General features: G+C 46.3%; 1 protein-coding gene across 3 annotated transcripts in view; it reads left to right on the top strand.

Annotated features, from left to right (window-relative positions):
• The first annotated feature begins 1,552 nt into the window (after positions 1 to 1,552).
• The window catches only part of A1CF (APOBEC1 complementation factor), a 28,490-nt gene continuing 6,185 nt past the window's right edge, over positions 1,553 to 23,857 (top strand). Inside the window, exons 1-9 of one of the 3 annotated variants that reach the window (XM_002187113.6) lie at positions 1,553 to 1,638; positions 7,806 to 7,949; positions 10,305 to 10,439; positions 10,649 to 10,779; positions 11,890 to 12,128; positions 15,400 to 15,564; positions 18,755 to 18,852; positions 19,932 to 20,202; positions 21,571 to 21,755. In XM_002187113.6, the coding sequence (XP_002187149.5) occupies positions 7,851 to 7,949; positions 10,305 to 10,439; positions 10,649 to 10,779; positions 11,890 to 12,128; positions 15,400 to 15,564; positions 18,755 to 18,852; positions 19,932 to 20,202; positions 21,571 to 21,755 (1,323 nt within the window). In that variant the 5' untranslated portion in view covers positions 1,553 to 1,638; positions 7,806 to 7,850. Of the gene's footprint in view, positions 1,639 to 7,805; positions 7,950 to 10,304; positions 10,440 to 10,648; positions 10,780 to 11,889; positions 12,129 to 15,399; positions 15,565 to 18,754; positions 18,853 to 19,931; positions 20,203 to 21,546; positions 21,756 to 23,857 lie in introns of all 3 variants that reach the window. The other 2 variants (XM_072930864.1, XM_072930865.1) reach the window with 2 other exon arrangements.

The following is a 23,857-nucleotide window of genomic DNA, read 5'->3' as shown; positions in this document are numbered from 1 at the left end:
CGATTATATTTTGTTTTTAGATTTAGGTGTTTAATATTTTTATTTATATTATAGTTTTACAAGGTGCAAGTTTTCTAGTATTTTATTAATGAGGTATAAAATTGCTTACTATTTTTATAATGTTTTTTAATGTTTAACTATTTAATTAAGAAATTATACCTGCATTGTTTTTATTTTTAACTTAATATTTAATCATTAATTAAGTATGAATTATGATACTTAATTATTTGGAGTTTGTAATGTGGACTTTTTTAACTAATCATGTAGTATTACTTAAACTTATGAAGAAGAAGGTGAAGAAGAATAATTAGTTATTGTTTTATAATAAGTTATATTATAAATATATTTATTACATGTGTAATATAATTTATACCTATAATTTATATGTATAAAACAATATATTTATTGTTTTATAATTAGTTATTGCTTTTTTGTTTTCTTTTATTTTGTTTTACATATATTGTTATATTCTAAAATGTCAAACTTTAAGTTTTTTACTTGCTGATATTATATACTCTGATTTAAATTACATACTCATAATTTTTGTGTTATTAATTAATTTTGGAAGCTTTTTCGTACGGCCTCAGGTCAAATATAGTATTGGGATGCTCAGAGGTTGGAAACCACCCCTTGCAGAGATTTGTGGCTGCTGGATTTACTCACAGCTTTTTCTGGGTGCAACAAAGCCTCCCCAAAACCTGCACTGGCTTTCCTCACTGTGAACCTTTGCTTGGATAACGTTTTTGTAGCAATTTCTGCAAACCCACAGCTTTGCTTAGGCCACCAAGAGGAATTTCTCCACCAAAAGGGATCTCTCACTCCTGCCATCATCCTCCAGCAAACCCAAACCTATAAAGCCCAAGAGTGTCATAGGGCTGTGTGGCAAGCACATTTCTCTCCCTCTCAGGATTTTTCATAGAGGTGCACAGAGAGAAATGAAAGAGAAAACAATTTCTATTTCTGCTCCTTGTTTTTCCTATGTGGAATGTGTTTGGAGAATTGTTTACCTGGGGTGAGTGCTTGATTGGATTCTGGTGAGGATTGTTTGAGCGTGATGGCCAATCCAACCCACCTGGGGCTGGGCTCTGGAGAGAGGGTCATGAGTTGTGTTAGAGATAAAATCAGAGAAAGTAGTATGTAGTTTTAGTATCCTCCTATTATATAGCATATTAATGTATTTTAGCATAGTTATAATAAAGAAATCATTCAGCCTTCTGAATTGAGTCAGACATTGTCATTTCTTCCCATTGGCTTCACCTGCATTTACAATAGGGCTGTGTCCCATCTCTGCTGGGAAGAGCTGGGGACAGCTCAGGTGGGAAAGGTCTGGGCATGGAGCAAACCTGGGTGAGCATGACCCCAGCCCCTAAACTGGGCTCTGCCTGTGGTGCCCTGCATTTATTTAGGCAAAGCTGGGTCTGGTGGGTGCTGTCTGAGGCAGCTATCTGGTCAAAGGCCTGCGGGGAGCTGGCAGATAGGGCAGGTTAACGTTTAACCCGCGGGACTGTAAAGCAGCCCGGGGCTGCTGAACCTTTGGAGTTTGATATGATGATTAGGGAATAACCGCAGTGACACGTCGCAAACTCCCCACAAGCCAGGAGACCTCTTTCCCGGGGGGCCAGCTCCCAAATCGCTCAGGTAGGCAGCTGCTCGGAGATTTGGGGGTGTGGGAAGGGGTGGCTGTGCAAATGGGGGCTGCTGGTGGGGTTGGCAAGGAGCAGCTCCATCGGGAGCCTCCCTCACACCCCGGAGCGGCTCTGCTCCAGCAGGGCTGGATGGGGGGCTGGGACCCCCTGGCTGGCCCCACACAGCCCCACACCACTGGTGTTGGGTTTGGGATGAGCAGCGTGGGCACAGAAGGGCTCCTCGGGGCCTCGGTGTGGTTTTCACCTGGCAAAGCCGTGGGAAGAAGGGGTTTCCTGCTTTTCCTCCACGCCTGAAAAGCGAGGCCAGACAAGGCGGACGGGGAGGAGGGATTTTCCCTGCCATAATTCGCTCTGGATTTGTTAAAGCGCAACTTTCTGAGGCTTAATCATTAGAGATCTTTCCAGCCGACTTGGTGTCCCTCCTTCTCTTTGCCAGAGATCAGTCTCCCTAGCCAAGGCAATCACTGCTCCTAAAACCCCCTCAGTTTTCCCTAATCCCTTCCAGATAGCTGGGATAGCTTCTGTCCAGCACAGAATGCTCCTCCCAAGCTCTTTCCCTCGCTGGAACAGCAGTTTTTGGTGGGAGCAGGCAGGGAAGGAAGGATGGTTCCAAAGTGGGGATGCAAACAAACACTAGAGAAGGATGCTGTGCTCAGCATCACAGAGTGGCTTTCTGGGGGCATTTTGTGTGCATTTGGCAACAGAGCTTCAAAAGCTGTGCCCAAGAGGAAAGAGATTCCAAAAGGAGAAGCTGATGGCCGAGCAAAAAATCTGCTGGATTAGGCAAGAAATGTTTTCTCCAGGCTTATGTGCTGCAGCACCTTCACGCTGCTCTGAATTTGCCCTGTTTTCCTGCAAATGTCTGCGAGTTCCCACTTTGTGTGGAGCCACCAGAGCTGGAAAACAACCCCCCACCTTGGGAAGCCAAGGGACGAAAGCCTCGTGCTGCGTTGCTCAATCGGACTCCGTCCCTCAGTGTCACCCCAGCGAGGAGCTGGGGCAGCTCACAAGGCTTCCCCTTTTGGGGAAGGAAATGAAAAATGCTTGGTGTTTATGGATGTATAGAAAGGAATATCTATTACTTCGAGCCTGGAGAGAAGGGGGAAAAGATCCCCAAAATGTTGATAACCCAGAGGAAAATATTTTCTCTAGTGACCTATTTGGGTTATCAGGGCAAAGGGTGAATATCATTATCCAGTCTCTCCAAAGGTTGTTATTTTTCGGGAGGAGCAGTTGCACTGAGGGGATACCGAACAAAATGGCCTTAATTAGATGTGTCCAAGTGGCTCAGCACAGTCAGGTCTGTATTGATCCTGTGGGATAAACATGGGTTTGTTATCTCCTTCATGAAAAAGCTTTCCCCAAAAAGGCTGCACAGGGGCAGGCTCTGCCCTCACACACCCCCTCAGCAAAAATCCCAGCATGGGAGACATCCTTGTCTGAGGAAAGAGACTCCTCCTTTTCCAAATAACCCAAAAGTGAAGCAAATTTTTCCACAATCTTTGGGGTAAAAGCTTTTGGATTCATCTTGCTCCTGGATGGATGGAGCAAAGCCAGATGATGTGCTGTAGTAGGTGTGAGGGAGCCACGTGTAGAAGTAGTCATGAAGAGATGCTGTCATAATAGATTTTTTTCTTGTTGATGTGGGCTTGCAAGGTATAAAGGGACCTTTTCTTGCCTTGGCACTTGAGAATTTCAGCAGAAACCTAAAATAAATGAGAGTGGAGAGAGGGAAACCAGACCCAGTAATACTCTGATAGAAGGCAAAAGTAGACCCTTCCTTTTCTTGATGCTGTGACCATGATAAGTTGGTGCTATCATCAAAATTTCATCACAAATTAGGATGAAATAGGAAATATGGATAGTTTGCACTTCCAAAGGTGTTAATTTCAATTTAAACTTCTGAACAAAATGCAACTTCCCCTTCTCCTTTTTTTTCCTTTTCTTTTTCACGTGGTGGCCGTTGTTAATGATAATCCATTTTAAGGGCAAATCCCCAAAACTGGTTGAATCCCAGAACTATTATTTTTATTAAGTGTGGCTGGGTTGATTCTTTTTTAAAGCAGAGCTGAAAGCACTGCCTGAATTTGCTGCAGTCATTCACATTTTCCATCAGCAGCCACAGAAGGGGGGTTTCCCCTGTGAGGGTGGATTTGCCAATTGATTCCTGGCTCAGGGAACAAAGAAGGAGTGAAAGTAATCATGTTTCCTCTGGGTGACAGGAATTCTCCTCCCTTAAAGTAAAAAAAAAAGCCAGCACACTGGCACTGCAGCAGGGACTGGGGCTGGTGCCTGCAATAAGGGGAAGAGGCTGGAATTCCACAAGTTTCAGAAATAAAACATCCCCCCGTGATTTGTATCCTGGAAGTTGTCTGGATGCACTGATGGACACATGGATGTGGCACCTGGGGATGTCATTTGGTGGTGGGCTAATGGCTGGACTCGATGATCTGAGAGGGCTTTTCCAACTTAAATGATTCTGTGAGATGAACCCTTGGGTGGCAGAAGTGGAAAAGTGCCCTGTCCAAAAAAAGAGTTTAGATGTCCTTGGCTCAAGGGAGGCAGGAAGGAAGGAGGGAGAGAAGAAGTGCTTGGAAAACTGCAGGGTGGAAAGCCTTGTTTTCCTGGGTTTGGGATGTGCTGGGTTGGGATTTATACCTCAAAGAAAAGAGGGGTTTGCTGTTTCCGTCCAGGAGAAACTCCACTGCTGGTGGAAGCTCTGTAGCTTATCAATTAGCTGTGAATGATCAATTAGCTGTGAATGTTGGGCTGGTAATTAGTAGGTGTGAATTGGCTGCTCGGAGTGGGGCCACCAAGCCATACCCGGGTTGTCCACAGGTGTGTCCAGCCCTGAGTGTGCAGTCCAGTGTTGGCCTCCTTTGGGATGGGGAGTGGGGAATGCAGATTCCTTTGGGATCAGGAGTGTGGGCTGCAGAATCCTTTGGGATCGGGAGTGGGGGATGCAGAATCCTTTGGGATGGGGAGTGGGGGCTTGCAGATTCCTTTGGGATCGGGAGTGGGGGATGCAGATTCCTTTGGGGCCAGGAGTGGGGGCTGCAGATTCCTTTGGGATCGGGAGTGGGGGCTGCAGAATCCTTTGGGATCGGGAGTGGGGGATGCAGAATCCTTTGGGATCGGGAGTGGGGGATGCAGAATCCTTTGGGATGGGGAGTGGGGGATGCAGAATCCTTTGGGATCGGGAGTGGGGGATGCAGAATCCTTTGGGATCGGGAGTGGGGGATGCAGAATCCTTTGGGATGGGGAATGGGGGATGCAAATTCCTTTGGGATCTGGAGTGGGCACTTGCAGGGGCCGGTGCTACCCTGGGGTGGGGCTCTCCAGCTGGACCCGGCTCCCAGCAGGACCAGCTCCAGGTGAGTCAAGGCATCCCTGAGGATGGGCATCCTGCCCCTTCCATGGGTCAGGGTTGTTTCCATGGGTCAGGCCGGGTTTTCTCCAAAGGCAGCAATGTGTGGAAGCACCAGGCACGGATTAAAGCCAGAGCTTTGTTAGGAACCCCCCAGAGCCCGGGTTTTGCAGCAGGCTGTGGTTAACACTTCATTGCAACCTTGAATGCTCCGGCTCCCTAATTCCAAGTGGATTGCTTCAGCATATCCTGGAGTGCACCAGTGTCTAGACATGCTGGTCTAGAGCTGAAATCCTTGCAGGGTGCCTTACGAGAAGAGCCCAGAAGAGCTCAGCTGTCTTATCTAATAAGGCAGAAGACAGAGAGGGATATTGCTGCTGCTGGAAAGGCATCAGCCAGGGAGATGCTCTGTTCCCATCCATCCGGCAGCCCCGGGGCTGGTGCTCACTGCTCAGCGTGAAATCATCCCCAGAAGGGAGAGAGACCTTACTGGAAATCCCTCCTCCCTGCAGGAGAGGATGCGTGCCCTTAAAGGATCCACGTGCAAGAGCATCCCAAGCAACAGCCCTGCAGGATCCAGCCTGGCAGCGCTCAAGTGCAGCTTTCAGGGCTAAGAGAGACCCACCGAGAGCTGCAATTTGATCCCTCAATTCCCCGATGAAGCCAGGATGCTCCAAAAGCAGAATGTAATGGACCAGATTTGCAGTGCAACAGCTTTCCCCTACAGGGGGGATATGGGGTGTCTCTGTCCAGGCAGGGGAGGGTGCAACACCAGTCTGGATTTTAGCTGGGTTTTGGGGGGTTTTTTGTGGGTTTTTTTTTTTCTTTTTTTTTTTTTAACGCTCACTTTTTCTTTCTGCAGCAGCCTGGGAAAGGCTCCAAGTGGTTTTTGCACAGCAGTGTGCTAATCCTGCCCCGTGCCTGCTGAACGCCAGCTCGGGAGGAGGCAGCAGGCACAGACACCACAAACATCGGCAGGGTTTTGTTGCTGCCCTCAGAAGGGCAAAACAAACCAGTAACTGAGATCCAGCTGCTGCAGAAAACGCTTATTTGGGAATTAGAGACAATAGAGAGCTGTTGCACTGGATAAGCCATGTCCCAGTCTCTACATGTTGGTAGTAATTAAAACACTGGAGAACCTGGGAGCACGGGAAAAAATGAAATAAAATCAGAAGAGCCTCACCAACCTCTGCGTTAAATAGCTCCAAAATCTGGCATTGAGGTGCCTCTATGTGCAAGTGTTTGAGTCACAGGTTCTGGATCTCAGAGTGGCAGAGCCCGAGTGACAGGAGACTGAGATTCTCCAAATTCCTGGGTTTGTGCCCCATTTTTGGTGCTGGGAATAATCCATTTTAAATTGAAAGCAGCTGTTGAAGACTTCCAGGGCACAAAGGCAAAGGAGCACAGGGCAGATAATGGCCATAACCAAAGTGGGCTACCCCAAACATTGGCTCCTCCCTCAGGGAACAGCAAAAGCAGCTGATAAAAAAAGAAGTTGATTTAAAAGCTGGGTGGAAAAGGCTTTTCCTGTCATTTCTGCAGGATCATGACATGCTCAGAAAAATCAGCTGTAACCAGATAGATTGCACTTCTTGCATTTCTTTACATGCAGTGCTCACCTTGTGTGCATCAAGGAACTGCTGTGCAGGGGGATTGTTTAGGGTCTCCTCCTGAAAATCTGGCAGTGGCTGGGGGATTGTTTAGGGTCTCCTCCTGAAAATCAGGCACAGCAAACCTTCCTTTCACCTTCCCACTGCTCTGGATTTCCCTTCTGCCCAGCATCCCCACCTGGGTGCCTCATCCCCCTCACCCCCAGCCCACCCCTCCCAGCCCCTTTTGGCCCTCCAGGCAAGCCTGGCAGGCACCACCTTTCCTTGCCTCCACCTTTCTACAATAAAATGCAATTTTAGGCAATAACAACCATGCTGGATGACACAATTTAGCATTTTCCTGCATGGAAAATAGTCCCACTGGCTTCCAAGTCTGTCTGCAAGAACCTGAGGAGGGAACTGGGTTTGCTCTAGCTGCTGTTCAGCATCAGCCTGAGGCTTCAAGCTTAGCCTTGCACCTACAGACCCTGTTTTTATGCCTGGAGCACATAAATGGATTTTGGAAAAGCTCACAGCTCAGCATTCAGGAAAAACAGGGAATCAGCAGTAGTGAATCCATGTTGTAAATGTCCTTTTCCCAGGGTGTAGCCCAAGTCACATTCAGATTTCAGTTTTATGATGTTTTCAGCCCAAACCAAATGAAACAAAAAGGTCTTGAATCATCCACGACCTAAAACTGCAGCTCTGACTCAAAATGTCTGAACCCAGACATTTGCTCCAGCCCTGAGCTGAGCTAAGATCTGAAGTTCTCACATGTTCTTTATTTTCCAAAATAAGAATAGGCCAAATCTGGGGCTAGGTCCTGTTTCTCACAGAGTGCTGGACATGGCTGGTACAAGGTTGCCTTCCCAGTATCAGCATCACATGAGGCCTGAAGGACTCATTGCTGTGTCCTCAGTGCAGGATTAGGCACTTACATATATTTTTCCTCCTGAGACACCACCAAAAGGCTACAAATTCCCTCTGCATCTCCCCAGGATCTGACTGTGGGCTTAAATGCTATTTATTTCCATTCAGCAAGGGGGACATAGCTGCCTTTTCCATGGTCTCTGCTGTTCTGTTTTGGTTTTATCTCCGAAATAACTGCTTTAGGAAGAGCGACCCTGTAAACTTTCTCAGGAGGGTGAACTTTCTCCTCCCAGCTGTATTAATTGATTTAATTTATCTTAAATTTGATTGCAGTGAGCACCCCTAATTAACCTGATTTTTTGCTGATAATCACTCCCAATGGAATCAAATCACAAATCCGGGGATGGATTGACCGGCACACAGAAAGAAGCCGCCCTCCGTGCATTAATTCAGCGAACGGGATATAATTTGATCCAGGTAGGAATTCACGGTCCCATCCTTTTGTGCTTCATCCTGAAGCTTCACTGGGGGTGTGAGCAGCCAATCCATGCTCCTGAATCACTCCTTGCTCGTTCTTTTTCGCTCTGTTTCTCTCTTGCATCCGTGCTGGCCATCACTGCGTCGTTTTTCATGAAGCAGGATCCTATTCCTCAAGGAATTCCTTGCTTGATGGGAAATTACAATAGAAGTGGGAGTAGGACTACCCTGAGCACTACTAAATGTTGGGAAAAGTCGGGATAGGTGTCTCAAAACCAAAGAAAACCCACAGAGCAAAGTTTCAGAAGAGGGATGAGGTGGGAAGTCCAGCACGTCACCTCTGGTGCAGATCCTTGCACAGGTGCATGGGAGGCAGGTGCCTCACCTGCTCCAAGGTTTGTTCCCAGTTTAGGCTCCAGGGTCTCCAAGAACCAAACCTCCCATGGTTAGGGCAGGTGAAGCCTGAGCATGACCTTCAAACCCACCTGAGCAAGCCTTTCTTGGCTGCCATGACCAAAACAGGCTCAGCCTTGGAAAGCACTGGGCACTGCCATCACCGGCCTTGCATCCTGGAAGAAGGAACTGGGAACACTGGATTTTAGGCAGGTGGAGGCCATGGACTTTGCCTTGTTTTGCATGGCACTAGAGGGCACACCAGCCCCAAGGACAGCCTGAGATTCCTGGGGAAAAGCACATTCCAGGAGCAGGCCAGCAGCTGCGTTTGGTGCCCTTTCTGCTGTACCTGACCCATAAGATAAGGGACGTCTGTATGTCTTAGATTTTCTGTAGTTTTCTTAGAATCAGAGGGGTTGGGAGGTTCCTTAAAGCCCATCTCATTCCTGCCCCATGCCACGGGCTGGGGCACTTTCCACTGACCTGGGTTAATCCAAGCCCTGTCCAACCTGGCCTTGGAATTATCCTGGTTTTCCCTGCTGTCAGTCTGGCAAAGCTCACTCCTAAAGCACAGGTTTCAGCTCCCAATCCCCCACACACTTCAATATCTTCTTGCTCTTCTCTCTCCTTTCCTTTTTCATTCTAACCTTGCTATTTTATCTTTTTCCTCCCATCTCCTAATTGCCCTGTACCTTAGGGATTTTTCTTCTAGCCTGTCTGTGGATGCAGCCAAACATCTTCCTCAGTGCACACTTGGGTCATTCATCTTTGGCAAGTGGCTGATGTCCACTTTCCCTCCAGGCACCTTGTCAAGAAGGGTTTGGTGAGGTGCTGCCTTCCAGCCACAAACAAAGCTACTGCAAATTGAGGGAAGGGTTTATTTCTTTCTGTGCCCCCTCACACACCAGCTCAGACATAAAATCAAATGTCCTCAGCACTCCATCACTGCTGAGAATATTGGAAAAACAGGAATGTGAGTGGATAATTCAAGGCATGTTCTAGGCTTGAGAAAACTAAAAGGGTTTGTGGTATATTCAGTTTTTCTTGTAAGGATCTCTGTTTGTTTATGTTCCTCTTAAATCAGCTGCACAAGGCATTCCCTTTCCTGGAATAATCCCAGAATGGGAAGTGACTAAAGAAATGGTCATGGAGCCAAAAATGGAAAAATTCCTGAAGTCCCAGCTCCTCTGAGAGTAGGGAAAGGAAAGGAAAGGAAAGGAAAGGAAAGGAAAGGAAAGGAAAGGAAAGGAAAGGAAAGGAAAGGAAAGGAAAGGAAAGGAAAGGAAAGGAAAGGAAAGGAAAGGAAAGGAAAGGAAAGGAAAGGAAAGGAAAGGAAAGGAAAGGAAAGGAAAGGAAAGGAAAGGAAAGGAAAGGAAAGGAAAGGAAAGGAAAGGAAAGGAAAGGAAAGGAAAGGAAAGGAAAGGAAAGGAAAGGAAAGGAAAGGAAAGGAAAGGAAAGGAAAGGAAAGGAAAGGAAAGGAAAGGAAAGGAAAGGAAAGGAAAGGAAAGGAATGTTAAAAATAGGGGAGAACAGAGACACACTCATCTAGCGAAAAGAGATAAAAAGGGAAATACTGACTGACCTTCACATCTTTGAATCTTATTTGGGGCCAAGATTTGCTCTCTGCCAGAAGGACCTTCTGGGTGGTCAGGTGTCATCCTCAGACTGGATGAAAATCAAGACAAGTTATACATTTTGCAAGTGCTCTGTTGCCTAGCCCACAACTAACACACAGCCCACAGAGATTCCCCTGCCAGGGCCAGGAGGATTTCCATTTTTCAGGGAGGTACCTGACTGCACTTGGACTTCTGCCTTGGCAGTGGGACTCTGCCTTATCCCTGCTGAATGCACGAGGAGCTGAAGGGAAGCAGGGTGTCTGCAGAAGGGTCCAGAGACAGGGCTGGTTTGATCCATGCTTAAATGTCGATAGCTGAACTTTTCTTTTGTTTTCCTCCATGGCAGGAAAACGGGCAGAGGAAATATGGGGGACCACCACCAGGCTGGGATGGCCCTCCACCAGAGAGAGGCTGTGAGATCTTCATCGGGAAACTGCCCCGAGACCTCTTTGAGGATGAACTTATCCCCCTCTGTGAAAAGGTGAGGCTTGATGGCAGCTGATCAGCCCCTGATGGTCAGAGCTGTGTTTCAGGGCTGAACTGAGCTGATTCCAAGGCCAGCCTGGGCAGGACTTGGAGCAGCCTGGTCAGTGGAAGGTGTCCCTGCCCATGGAACTGGAACTGGATGGGCTTTAAAATTCCAGTCTTTAACCACTCCCACCTTGCTGACAGATCTCTCTCACTTGGCAGATTGGAAAAATCTATGAGATGAGGATGATGATGGACTTCAATGGCAACAACAGGGGCTACGCCTTTGTGACCTTCTCCAATAAACAGGAGGCCAAGAATGCAATAAAGACACTCAATAATTATGAAATCAGGTAAGCAGGGCAAAAACACCTTCAAAGCAACTTTAAATCATATGTATCGGTCTATTTTGGCATGGAGAGGATATTTTTCCTGGCAGTCCAAAGCAAGATTATTTAGATCCCTGTGTTTTGAGGGGAAATCTCCTCCTGTCTCCCTGTGCAGTCACTGCTCATTAAAACCAACATCTTTCACAGGAAATTTTTTCTTCACAATAAAAACAACAACAAAATCTATCAGAACATTGGGAAAAAAAATGTTCTGCTTTGGATCAAATTAACTTTCCCCTAACCAGCACTGTTTATTATGTTCCCCTCAGGTTGTTGTTGATTTATTCTATTCACAGTCTCCCTCGTGACAGATTGTGCAGATATGTTGTGGTAGATGGAACAATTGCAAAAAATGGTGAAATAGGATGGAAACCAATTGGCAAAATAGTGGCATTTTCTAATAGAAAGAAACAGAAAAATGCCTCATGTTTGAGGGAACAAAACACCCAGAAATCAACAACAGATGGGCCCATTAATACGTGTTGGTTGGACTTCAACCACACTGAATGTTTTTTGCCAGTTCAAAGTGGGATGAGTTGATGCCTTTGCTTTTGGGTTAAACCATTTTGGCAGTTGTGTGGCTTTTTTCATAAAAAAAGTGATGGGTTGTGAACTGCTTTGAGCAGGTCAAGGCACATGGAGGTCTTGCAGATGTCCTTTGTAGCAGAGGTTGGAAGGTCTTAGGGCTCAGGCTTCATCCACCTCCACCTCCTCCACTTCCTTCCCTGGTTCCAAGGACTCCTCTAAAGAAGTTTTGCACTTATCCAGGCCTATAAGAGATACTTTGACCCCAAAAAGGTGAACGAAGGAAATTTTCATTTTGGGATCTGCACAAAAGTTGGCATCAGTGAGTCCTCAAATGGTGCCACTCCATGACAAGGAGTTTTCATCCCCCAAAACCTCAGTCATGAGGTGAGTGAGAAGCCACAAGCCACTGGTGACAACACAAGGATCTGGGCTGGGGCTGCTGAAATATCCCAAAGAACAGCTGACCTTGTGTTTTGGGACACAAGAGGGGCTTTGCTTTAACCTTCCCCTCTCTTGGCTCCTGACGAAGCAGCTCCGTTGTTCCAGGAACGGGAGGCTCCTGGGCGTGTGTGCCAGCGTGGACAACTGCCGCCTGTTCGTTGGGGGCATCCCCAAAACCAAGAAGAGGGAGGAAATCCTGGCAGAGATGAAGAAGGTGACGGACGGCGTGGTCGATGTCATCGTTTACCCCAGCGCAGCCGATAAAACCAAAAACAGGGGCTTTGCCTTCGTGGAGTACGAGAGCCACCGGGCAGCAGCCATGGCCAGGAGGAAGCTGCTCCCAGGTCAGCAGGGGTGGGGAGTTGTGGCATCACCTCAGGGGTGTGGTGACAACGTCTCTGGGGACCCAGGAATCCAAGGAAGTGGAGGTGGCTGGGTTTTCTGCCCTCAGAGACATTTAGAGCAGGAGTTCCCCCACAATATGTGGGAGTCACTGCAGCTCCTGCTGCAGCACGGTGCTGGTGGTCCATGGTCAACCTTCTGGAGCTTGGGTTTTTTTGGAAATCCAGCCAGGTGGAATGAGCTCTGTGTGTATCCATGCAGCTCAGCTGTGGGATGTGCTTGCTCCTGTGCTTGTCTTTATAGAGATTCATTTATGGCCTGCCAGAGACTGTTGGTTTTTCCAGTTTTTACAGAGACAGGGTAACTGAGAGGCATTTTAAAAGATTTGATTCCATTATTAATCTTGATAAAAAGTGAGAATAGGAAATATAAAACTTAACACCATTCCATCAGAAACTAACCTCTTTCCTAGTTGCAATACCTTATAAATATGTTTCAATCTATTAACTGTTCCACCACAATACTACTCATACTTCTAACACTAATCACCTATATTTTTACCTCAAATAGTCTTAGTACACTACATCTTTCACAGTTCTAATTCTCTACAATATCTAGTCTTTTTACATATTTTAAAACTTATTACATATGTTAAAACTTGTTTCTAGTTCAGTCTCTCAACAGAATCATCTCTATTCCATGACCTTCCTAAGTCAACACACCTTATCTCAGTATTTGAATACAGATGTACAAAACTGTTTAAACTTTCTATCAAGTTTTAAAAATTCTTTACAAATCCATTCCTCACAAAGGAAGAATCACTCAGGAAAGCATCTGAGAGCAGATTCAGGCTGGAGCATGGACTGAAAATGGATATTTTGGCAAAAAACTTGGAATGAGGAATTGCTTTAGAGTACATCTATGAAATTCAGCACTGGGAGAGAGCCAAAGACCATTGTGAAGGAGAGGTTTAGAAGGCATTAGGTGAAGAAGTCACTTAACATCAAGTGCATTTGCAGGGATTTCACCAATTTTCTCTTGCTTTCTTATGCTCTTATACTGCTTTGTTGAACACACTGGCTGGTGAAAGCATCCAACAAACCTTGGGGTTTGAGATTTGTTCTTTCGTCTGTTTTATACATTAAACACCCTTTTATTTTTATTATTGTGTAAAACATGAGAATGATTTTGAGCACTGAATTTTCATTTCTGCTGGGAGATATATCACACTGACAATTTTTCATTTTATTCTGCATTTTCTTCTCCAGTTTAAGCATCTCCCTGATGGTGGGAGCACATTCTGTGCTCCAGCACGATTTTCCCATGCTTGTTATGTGGAAAAGGAAGGCAGGGGCAGGCAGAGCACTTGAAATCCTGAGCAAAGACAGCGAGACAGATGGAAGGAACTTAGAGTCCTGAGCAGAATGTGCAATGCATGAAGGGTTTCCAGTTTAGGGACATCTCAGTAAACAATTTAGGGAATTCCAAAGGCCTGAGCAGGAGCCAGAGTCTTCTGAAGCCTCAAGCATAAGGCAAGAACTGGAAAAAAAATTTCAAGCCAGAGCTGAATGTGTCTCCAGCAGATGTGAGATTGAATATCTTTATCAGATGCTTCCTTTAAACTGAACCTCATTGCTTTTTTGAAGGAGCTCTGTAGAGAAAGTGCTCAAAAATTGAGAATTTTCATTAAAAGATTTAAATTTTCTCCCGTCTCTAGCTAAACAAGAGGGTGGAGATAGACTGATTTTCAGCAAGAGGCACCAAGCTTAGTTCCTTGCTGCAAGTCAACCAGTTCATTATTTCCACCCGTGAAGTGAAAACAGAAATTCCGAAAGGGACACCAAACAGCCTCACTCCACAAATCCCAGCTCATTCCCAAGGGATTCCAAGGGAACAGCACCTTCCCATTTAGTTTGATTATTCACACTTCCAATAAGCCTCCAAATTCTATCCTCACCCTCTCATTTCGGAGCTCCCACTCCTTCTTAAATGGGTTGTCCAAGCAGAGATGCCTTTTTAGAGTGTTTTGCAGGATTTTCTTTATCTCCTCAGCTGCCAATGTGTGGTTTGGGTCACTCAAAGAATCACCAGCAAGAGCAGGTTTAATATAAATTTGTGAAGGCACGACAGGGTTTGGTGGCAAAGGTCACTCTATTACTTACTATACAGATAAAGCAGACAAAGAAATGCCAGATTACAGCAATTAGAAATATCAGATAAAGCAATCAGATTACTCTGATTAGAATGATTCATGTGAAGACCAGAGAGGCAAAAAGGTGAGGAGGGAAAAAGTGAAGGATTCCAAGGGTTGAGTCCCAACAGAATAAATCCCCTTGCCAATCTAAGCCTCAGCCTGGCTCAACAAGTTAAGTCTAAATAGTTTATTATTCAGAACAATATCTAATCATGGTTTATTATTCAAACAATATCTAATCAACACTAGCATTTCTTAATAAATTGACCAATTTAACACCTCTAAACCGATTCAATTTTCTGTAAGCACAACAGAACCATAAATCCAACCTAACCAAAATTTAATGGCAAATCTAAAATGGCAACCGTGGCAATACATATGCATGCAGACAGAAAGAAATATGGACTTCTGAAAATTCCTCTGAAGTTCAGTGAAAGTCTCACATTGGTACCTTTGAATCCAGAGCTGAACCTCAGGGAGTGGGGACACCAACCCTACTGCATCATCAGCATTCAGCATTGTTATTTATTTGGTTTTTTCCTTGCTTTCCCCTCAGCGGCTCAGTCCAGAGCCCCTGGGTTTATCCTCCACACCCACACCCTGTTTTATGCATTGGGACTTTTTGTGTCCCTCCTTTCTTCTGCTGTGTCCTTCTTTTCTTCTGCTGCAGCTTCACCCCAACAAATTCAAACACACACAGAGACATCCTTGCTTTTGGTGTTTCATTCCATCCCGCTGAGACTTCAGGATTCCTCTTCTGGTATCAAGGGAATGAAACTTTGCTGGCCAAAAAGGGATTTTTATAAGTGCATTAAAATATTTCCCTTTAGGGAGCACTCCAGGAAATGCAGGCTTAAAGTGAATTATTCTGTATTTTCACTTCTTTCCGTTCTGGAGGCTCCAAAGGTATTTGCAGGAGGCCATTCTGAGTGTGACCATCTGCCTTTGGAAAGGTAGAGCTAGGAAGGCTTTTTTGGGTCGTGTTTGTAGAATTTGACCTGTTCTGCTGTGAAATAGAGCGTGAGCAGGAGAGAGAGGAAGCAAAGCCCCCAGCACTGACCATGCCTGTTCCCTTAAAGGAAGGATCCAGCTGTGGGGACACCCCATTGCCGTGGACTGGGCAGAACCAGAGGTGGAGGTGGATGAGGACACCATGTCCTCGGTGAAGATCCTCTATGTGAGGAACCTCATGCTCTCAACCACTGAGGAGACCATAGAGAAGGAGTTCAACAGCATCAAACCAGGTAGGAGCCTACTGGTGCTGTGCCTCCTAAACAAGTGCTGCAAATGGAAATGTTTTGACTTCCAAAAATGCCACAAGAGATAAAAATAGCTGGTTTTTTCCTGCTGCAAAGTGTTCGTCTGAAACGCCACAAAAATTGTTATGGGGCTGAAGGCTCCCACCCAAAATGCCATCCCATTAAAGGCTGCTTATTTCCCAGCTACAGCCACCATTAAGGAGGGTGATTGGCCTCTGGAAGAGACCCAAAATGCCTTATGGGATTGCCCAAAATGCTTTGGAATCATTCAGTCTTTCTTGAAAAGAGTTGGCGAAGCAGCTGGGTGACTTCAGCATTCTTCTATGGCAAGGGATGGTGATAAAAATAGAGTGATTTAATACAACTCCTTTTTATCTGATCTATCTAAATTCTGAACTCATTTTCATACATCCCCCCCAGTCCTCGTGTAAATTGGTGAATAATTAGTGCTTTCCATTTAATTCAATATTCCTTTGTGGCATATCTTACATGCATTTAGGGTGAGATTTTTCAAAAAAAGCAGGGAGATTAGTTGGGAATAACAATCCTGCTGGCTTTCAAAGAAGATTTTACTTCTGAGTTGCTTCAGCTTTAGGAAATTCCACCCAAAACTAACAAAGTAAAAAGAACCAGTTTCTGCAGCTCTGCAAGCCACACAGTCCATTAGGCATTAGGAACTGATGCTTGGCAATGGGAAATCTCCTTTCATCTCACTCCTGTTAGCTTCCTTCTATTAATTTTTAAAAATACGCTGCAGAGCTTCAGTTTTCTTCCACTAGCTTCTCATTTCATGCCTTTTTCTGGACTAGGCTGCAATGCAAAGGTCTTAATGAGTTTTCCTTGTGTCCTTCCAAGATTTCTGGCTCATACTTTTAGCCACCATTGAGCTGTTGCAGAACCCATTTTACTCCTGAGTTAAATTTATGTTATCCCACTCTCTGAACTGTTTCCTTATTTTATTTACCCAGTTTTTCTCCCGAGCTTTGAACAAGCTCACACTCCCCAGAAACACATTTGTGGCCTTTTGACACTTTGGTAACAGTCATCTGCTTTGCTCCTAAGAAGTTTTCCACTATAACATGTTCTGCATCATCTTTCATTTTCCTTTTATCATTTCAGCATTCAGGTTGGAATTTATTTCTTTTTTAATAGACAGCTTTTTTTTTTTTTTTTGGTGGCTAAAATCAGGAATGGGTGCATTAAAGCTGCAAAACTTCCAGCTCTGGGGAGAAAAAATGCAGTTTAAGTTACAGTGAAATCAAAAAGGCAGCAAGGATGTGAAATGATTCATTGCCCTGCCGTGGTTCTCTGCCTCACTCATTGAGCCACATCTCAGCACTACTTAGCTGAAATTACCTTGGATCCAGGGCATTAAGAAGCTGTTTTGACATCAACAAATCATCCAATAAAAAATGATGCAGAGCTTCCAGTGACACAGCAATTGCCACATCTCTGAGGGCTCCACAGACAGGACCAGGAATGCTGCTTGTGCTCCTCAAGTTGGGATGCAGCACAAGGAGCACCCCTTAAATCTGTGCCAAATTTACAGCCTGATGGATTCTGCAGAGCTGTGTCTCTGAAAAGCCCTGCCCTTGCTCCCTGGGAATCCCAAGGGAATTCCTCCTGCCTGGTGGAGTTCCCAGCAAGAGGATTGTGCTGTCCCCATGTGCTGGAGGGACAATGCACCCTCTCTCATGTCCCATGGAGCTGACCCAGGGGTGGGTATCACATTGCTTGGCCCAACAGAGGCAGAAGCAGGGGAGAGCAGAATTTTTGCCTCAGGATTGGTGTCCTGGAATGCTCTCCAGGAGGCAGAAGGGGGATATTCAAAACACAGTGAGTTCATTAAAGCTTCCACTTATAAACAAAGCATCAGCATATAACTCCCATAAATTCAGGCTTGGAAAATCATCCTCTGTCCCAGAAGGACACAAAGTGCTGCTTTACCATCCCTGTGTCATTCCAAGACGTGCAGCCTGCTTGGCTTGTGGGCTGGGACAGGCTCATTTAGCCCTCTGCAGCTCCTAATGACTCCCCTGAACACCAAAGAAATTCGTTTCCTCCTGCATTTTTCTAAGTAAGTGCTTTTTGTGGCAATATGACATTTCCCTGTGCACCTGTTCAGCTTTAGGAGGTAAGAGGCCAACAGAAGAGTTGTTCAGCATCCCTTGGCCATGTTTCCAAAGGATATTTCTGGGGGTTTTACAGGAGGCTGGAATGGTGATGATGTGCTTCCCAAGCCACAGGAGCAGAGAAGATGAGGAATTAAAGAAATGGCTGAAGGCTGTGGCATTGGGGAAAGGACTGGTGGGGTTATTTTGGAGACAGACTCCTCAGTGCAGAGTATGAGTTCCTGGCAGCAGAGCAGCTGACAAAGGAAAGGGAAAACTGTGGGGGATGGACTTATAAAAGAAGAACAAGAAGTCATGTACATTTGAATTACTTTGGATAAATTGGATGTAAGAAAGATTCAGGCTGGAAGAAAGATTCTCCAGCCCAAGCCCCATCCCAGGAGGGCCAATGCTCAGCTGCAGAGCCTGACTGGGGCCATGTGCAGACGAATTGGGGCATCCAGGGAAGCCCCACTGCCACGGGAAAGGCTGTTTCCTAGGGAGAAGCTGTTTCTTAAGGAGAGACCTGCTGCCCCATCAGCCCCAGCCCATCCCAGTGCCCTGGGCTGCTCTGTCCTGGGCAGGGTTGGCTGTTCATTCTTCCTGAACACCCTGAGCTGGTTGTCAAGGAGAAAAACCTCCTTGTTTTATGCCAAAAGCACCCACTTTCCCCGAGCTGCCTCCAATGCACATACAAAAACACAGAGATGGGGATCACATGGGATGTTCCCACAGCTGGTGCGTGGGCTGTCACAGAAGGGAGACACAAGACCAAAGGTAGTGTCCAACAGAACAGCCTGGACAGGAGAAAACCACTCCAGTTTAATGGGAATCTTACTGGTGTCCGATGCCAAACCCTTCTAGTTTGCCTTGAAATGCTACAACTATTACATATTGATTTTCCTCTGGAATGTACATCCAAAAAGGGGACACTGACCCCTTGTTCTTCTAACCTTGCTCAGCCTTTGCTCTCCAGGGGCTCAAAACCTGACAGAACAACTCTTTCAGATCTCTGTTTTCTGACTAATCCCCACTTACCACTAATATTCCAATATTTTCCACAGGTGCAGTGGAGAGAGTAAAGAAAATTAGAGACTATGCCTTTGTGCACTTTAATAAAAGAGAACACGCAGTGGAGGCCATGAAAGCCTTGAATGGGAAGGTAAAGCTGCTGTAAATGTTAATTCCTGGGGTTTACAGTGCAGTATATTATACAAAGCCACCTGCTTTATTAGCTCCAAAACCCTCTTGGAGGTGTTGTCCTGGTTTGCTCTTTGCTGGTTGCTTTTATACTCCTGAATTTGTTTTTCAGCAGCTCTGTTGTACACAAATGATTCATTTTGGCTCCTTGTGCTTTGCCCAGCTCTAGCTCACTGCTCAGATGAAAAAAAAAAGAACAGGAAAAGCTGAAAGAAAAACTAGGAAAGGAGGGGTTAGGATCCCCCCCGGCTCACACTCACATCCTTGTTCCAGACTGCCAACAAAAACACTGGCAGGGCAGAGTGTGAATGGCAAACTGGGACAAACGAGGTCAGCCCAAACATCTGCTCCGAGTTCAGATGCGGATTTGCGAGGAGGCTGCTGAATTTAGCCCTTCTTGCACTGCATGTAATTCGCTGTAAAGCCAGAGCTGTTCCCAAAGAGGTGCTAACCCCGCTCCTATTTTTAGTGCCACTGCTGTTCTCCACGGGAGCACATGGAATCTTGCCTGCTTTGCAGGGAAGTGAGGCCTTTGGAAGGCTTTGCTGAAGGAGCCTCTCCCAGCTGGGGCCAGGGCTGGGTGCTCTCAGGTTAAGCCTTCACCCATATGAGGAAGATCCGGGGCTTTTTTGGGGTGATTTCCTCCATCTTCCCATCCTGTTAGGACGTGGGGGGGATGTTGGCCTCAGATTCAGTCAAAGAGAGAAACAGAAAGTTTCTAACCAGGCAGAAGCCTGAGAAAGTGCTGAAAAGAATGTAAATGCGGTTCTTTATCTCTCTCGTTGTTCACATTGTTTATAGTTAGGTTTTGCTACTGTGTGTCATTCACTGCACACCAATGGGTTGAGTTGTTTTCACTTCAGGACCAATGGAATTGGCCTGGATGAAGCTCTATATAAAGAGCGATGCATTTTGAAATAAATTGGAGTTTGACTCAGAGTCTCCTCATTCCCGTCCTGCCTCAACAGCATCAGGGGCAGCTCCTCCACAGGTGTGATTTCCACCAAGCGCTTTTAACCACTTCTCCCCGTGCTCTCTCAGGTGCTGGACGGGTCCCCGATCGAGGTGACGTTGGCCAAGCCGGTGGACAAGGACAGCTACGTGAGGTACACGCGCGGCACGGGCGGCAGGGCCCCGGTGCTGCAGGGGGACTACACCTACACCCTGGGCCACCTGTACGACCCCACCGCCACCTACCTGGGCGCCCCGGTCTTCTACGCCCCACAGGCCTACGCCGCCATCCCCAACCTGCACTTCCCCACCGCCAAGGGGCTCGGCAGCAGGAGCATCCTCCGGCCCCCCTCCGTCCGAGGTAATTCCCTGCTGGGCTTTGGGATAGCTGGAAACAACAATTCCCCTCATCCCAGCGTCTCCTCTGGGGATCTGCTCCACAAGATATTGGTGGCATTGGCTTTGCCCCAGCTCCTGGGTGCCGTTTTCTGTGGTTTAGGCTGTTGTCTTTCCTAAAGGCAATCTTCCAGCTGGAAAAAAATAACCGGTTTCCTGGAAGAAAATAATTTTTTTCTTCTAGATTGCCAAGAAAAGACCAATAAAACACTTTTCCTTTCCCCCTTCAGAGCTGGCTCCCACAGCCAGCCACCGCCACCACTATGTTTTGAAAGTTGCAGGGAAAATTTTACCAGTCCTGGTGTTTTCTGACCCAAAGCTGTGGAGTTTTCCAACAAGTCACATTGCCCTGGTGCAGGGTAGGGAATCAAACAAGCCATTCTGTGCTCTGGGAGGTGGAGGCCCCATTTTGGGGGATTTTTAACTTAATAATAATTAATTAAACTAATTCAATTTGTGAATAAAAGAGAGTGTTTCTGAAAACTCTTGGGTGACCCTGCCTGGAGCCAAATCAAATCCCCATACTCAGGTACCCCCAAATTAAATATCAATATAACATTGTTTGGTCAGTGCAGAACTAAGCTTGGGGCTAGCAAAGAAATAATTCTGTCATCTGATCTCCCTTCCAAAGATGATGCTTTGTGTCCCCAAGCCAAGTCCTGCAGCAGGCTGGGACTCTGCGTGGCACCCTGGTAGGCCTGGCAAGGATCATGATGGCCAATTTTTGTCCCTTCAGCAGGAAGGAGACAGGGCAGCAGGAACACCCCTTGTTCCTCACGGTTTTCCCCTCACAGGTGAACCAGCTCCTCTAAAGGTTGCATTAGGAAAGGAGCAGATGTGATAACTCATCTCTTGCCTTATGGTCTCCCCAGGCTCCCAGGCAGAGTTCCCTGAGAAAAAATGGAAGTGTAACAGGGCAAAACCAAAGAGGATTTTTGTCCCTATGGGTGTGAAACTGTAAGCTATGAATTCTTCAAGGTGAAATTACACTGGTGGGTAACAAAAGATGCCAGCTGTCCCCTCTCTGACTTCCAGATACAAAGCTGGGTAAAAAGCTGTCCTGAAATCCAAACTGACCAGAGATGATGAAAAATGGGCAGAAAGAAGCAGTTTTTCCCCAAAACCCCTCAGCTATCCAAGGAAGGGTGTCAGTGTCGAGCCTGTGCTATCCCACCACCCGGCCCTGGGACCTCCTGCCCACCTGCTTCCCAATCCTCCCAGCAAGTGGGGCTAACTTTTCCATTTCAGCAAGAATCAGGGTCCTTTTTCCCGTGATTTGATTCGGTTTAATGCCTTCTTACATTCCTAGAAATTTACATGAATGTACCTGTAGGGGCTGCGGGCGTCCGAGGCCTGGGAGGCCGCGGCTACCTGGCGTTCCCGGGCTTGGGGCGCGGATACCACCTCAAGGGAGACAAGAGGGGAGAGGAGAAGCTCTACGACCTCCTGCCAGGGATGGAGCTCACCCCCATGAACCACGTCACGCTAAAGCCCCAAGGCATCAAACTCGCCCCTCAGGTACGAACCCCAAAAACAGCCCAGTCCATGCCCCAGGGGCTGTGCTGGGAAAACAGGTCCTTCGTTGAATCAGCATAGCAGTAAATCCGTTCTTGTGTCATAAAAGACATTAAAAATGAGCATCACCACTTGCATCTTGCAATATCCACCTGCCTCACGGAATCGTGGAATGGTTGGGGTTGGAGAAGACCTTTAAGATCACCATGAGTGTCAGGGAGAGTTGTCATAAATGCCTTATTCCAGTTCTGGCTTCCGTGCCGTAAAGCACTGCGGGTCAAGGAATTCCCACCCACGATGGGTTTGATACATAAAATTCACAGAATCACAGAATAATGAGGTTGGAAGAGACCTCTAAGATCATCAAGTCCAACCTATGCCCTAACACCACAACTAGACTATAGCACCAAGTGCCAAGTCCAGTCTTTTTTTAAACATATCCAGAGATGGTGATTCCACCACCTCTCTAAGAAGAAAATTCCAGTATTTTATTATTCTTTCAGTGAAAATTTTTTTCCTAATATCCAACCTAAACCTTCCCTGATGTAGCTTGAGACTGTGTCCTCTTATTCTGCCAGTTGCTGCCCGGTGGCACCTGGGGCTTCACCAGGGAACAATGCAGATGTGTAGTAAAATAATGCACATTTTCAAATTATTTATGGCAAAAGAAGTGTTGGCATAGCCCAGCCTAGCACAGCAACTCTGCCAGCTCAGGGGGGCTTTCGATTTGGTTGTGTGTGTTGATGCAGATGGATGAAGAGGGCTGAGGAGAAATCCAGAATAACTTCCCTGTGTTTCTGAATGTCCAGCTCTGACAGTAACTCTTTCCCCCTTATATTGTGCAGAGCAACATGAGACACCAACTTCACCCTGAATTTTGAAGCCTATCTTTGCCTTTTAACACTTTAATTGCCACAGCATCCAGTTTGCCAAAGTTTATGAAAACATCCTTGTTTTCTCCCAGAAAACTGGGCAGTGGGATTTTTCCCTCCTGCAAAAGTCCCCTTAGTCTATTTTGTCAGCAAACCACAGAATCAAAGAATGGTTTGGGTTGGAAGGGATCTTTAAGCTCACCTAGTACTAACTCGTGCCATGCATAGAGGTGTGAAGTCCCTGGAATGGTTCTGCAGGGCCTTAGGGCAGGTGATATTCATTTTTATGAAACCGACATATAAAGGAGTTGGGACAGCAGGGAACAAGTGTTGCCACAGTGAAAAAATGAACTGTTGTAATTGAGAACTGAACTATGTAATGAAGCATTTCAAACTGCAAGATGCTAAACTTCAGCTGGAGCTGTGGTGGCTAAATTCAAAGCAGAAGTGAGGTTTAAATTTTTCTTTCTAGCTTGAAATCCATTCAAATGTAAGCTGTAAATGAGGTAGACCACAGCAAGACTTCAGGGTGACCTAATTGTGGCCTTCCAGCACCTGAAGGGGCTTCAAGAAGGATGGAGAAAGACTTTACAAGGGCCTGGAGTGGCAGAATACAGAGAATGGCTTCCCACTGGCAGGGGGCAGGGATAGATGGGATGCTGGGAGGAAATTCTTGGCTGTGATGGGGATGAGGCTCTGGCACAGGTTTTTCAGAGAAGCTGTGGCTGCCCCATCCCTGGAAATGCTCAAGGCCAGGTCAGAGCAACCTGGTTTAATGGAAGGTGACCTAACCCAGCTGGGACAGCACACAGCTGGTGGGTTAAAAACCCCTGGAATCCCAAAGCAGGATTGTTTCCAGACAGCAATTCCCAATTACCAGGGGACCAGCTGTGCCAAGGCTGAGGGCAACGTGGTTCAGCATTTCAAAAGCTGCAATTGCCTGCTGAAGCCCGTGGAATTAATTGGATGGAAACACAACCTTTTTTTCTTTTTTAAAAGGAGCCTATTTGGACTTCTCGTGCTCTGTAACCCACTAAGCCAGGGAAGCAGCAGAGCAGAGAAGATGAATGCAACCCGAGTTTCTTTAGTCCTCTGAAACAGACATCCATGAGACAGAACTTCTGAGGAGGATTCAAAGAAATAATCTAATCAGCAAAAGGATTCAGATGCCCAACTGAACAGGGGATAATTTCAGGAATTAAACAGATCTTAAAGTATAAAGCATTTAGATGA

This window comes from Taeniopygia guttata, chromosome 6, assembly GCF_048771995.1.
Source record: "Taeniopygia guttata chromosome 6, bTaeGut7.mat, whole genome shotgun sequence".
NCBI lineage: Eukaryota > Metazoa > Chordata > Aves > Passeriformes > Estrildidae > Taeniopygia > Taeniopygia guttata.
The sequence above is the reverse complement of the archived record's forward strand: the minus strand, read 5'-3'. Positions and strand labels throughout refer to the sequence as shown.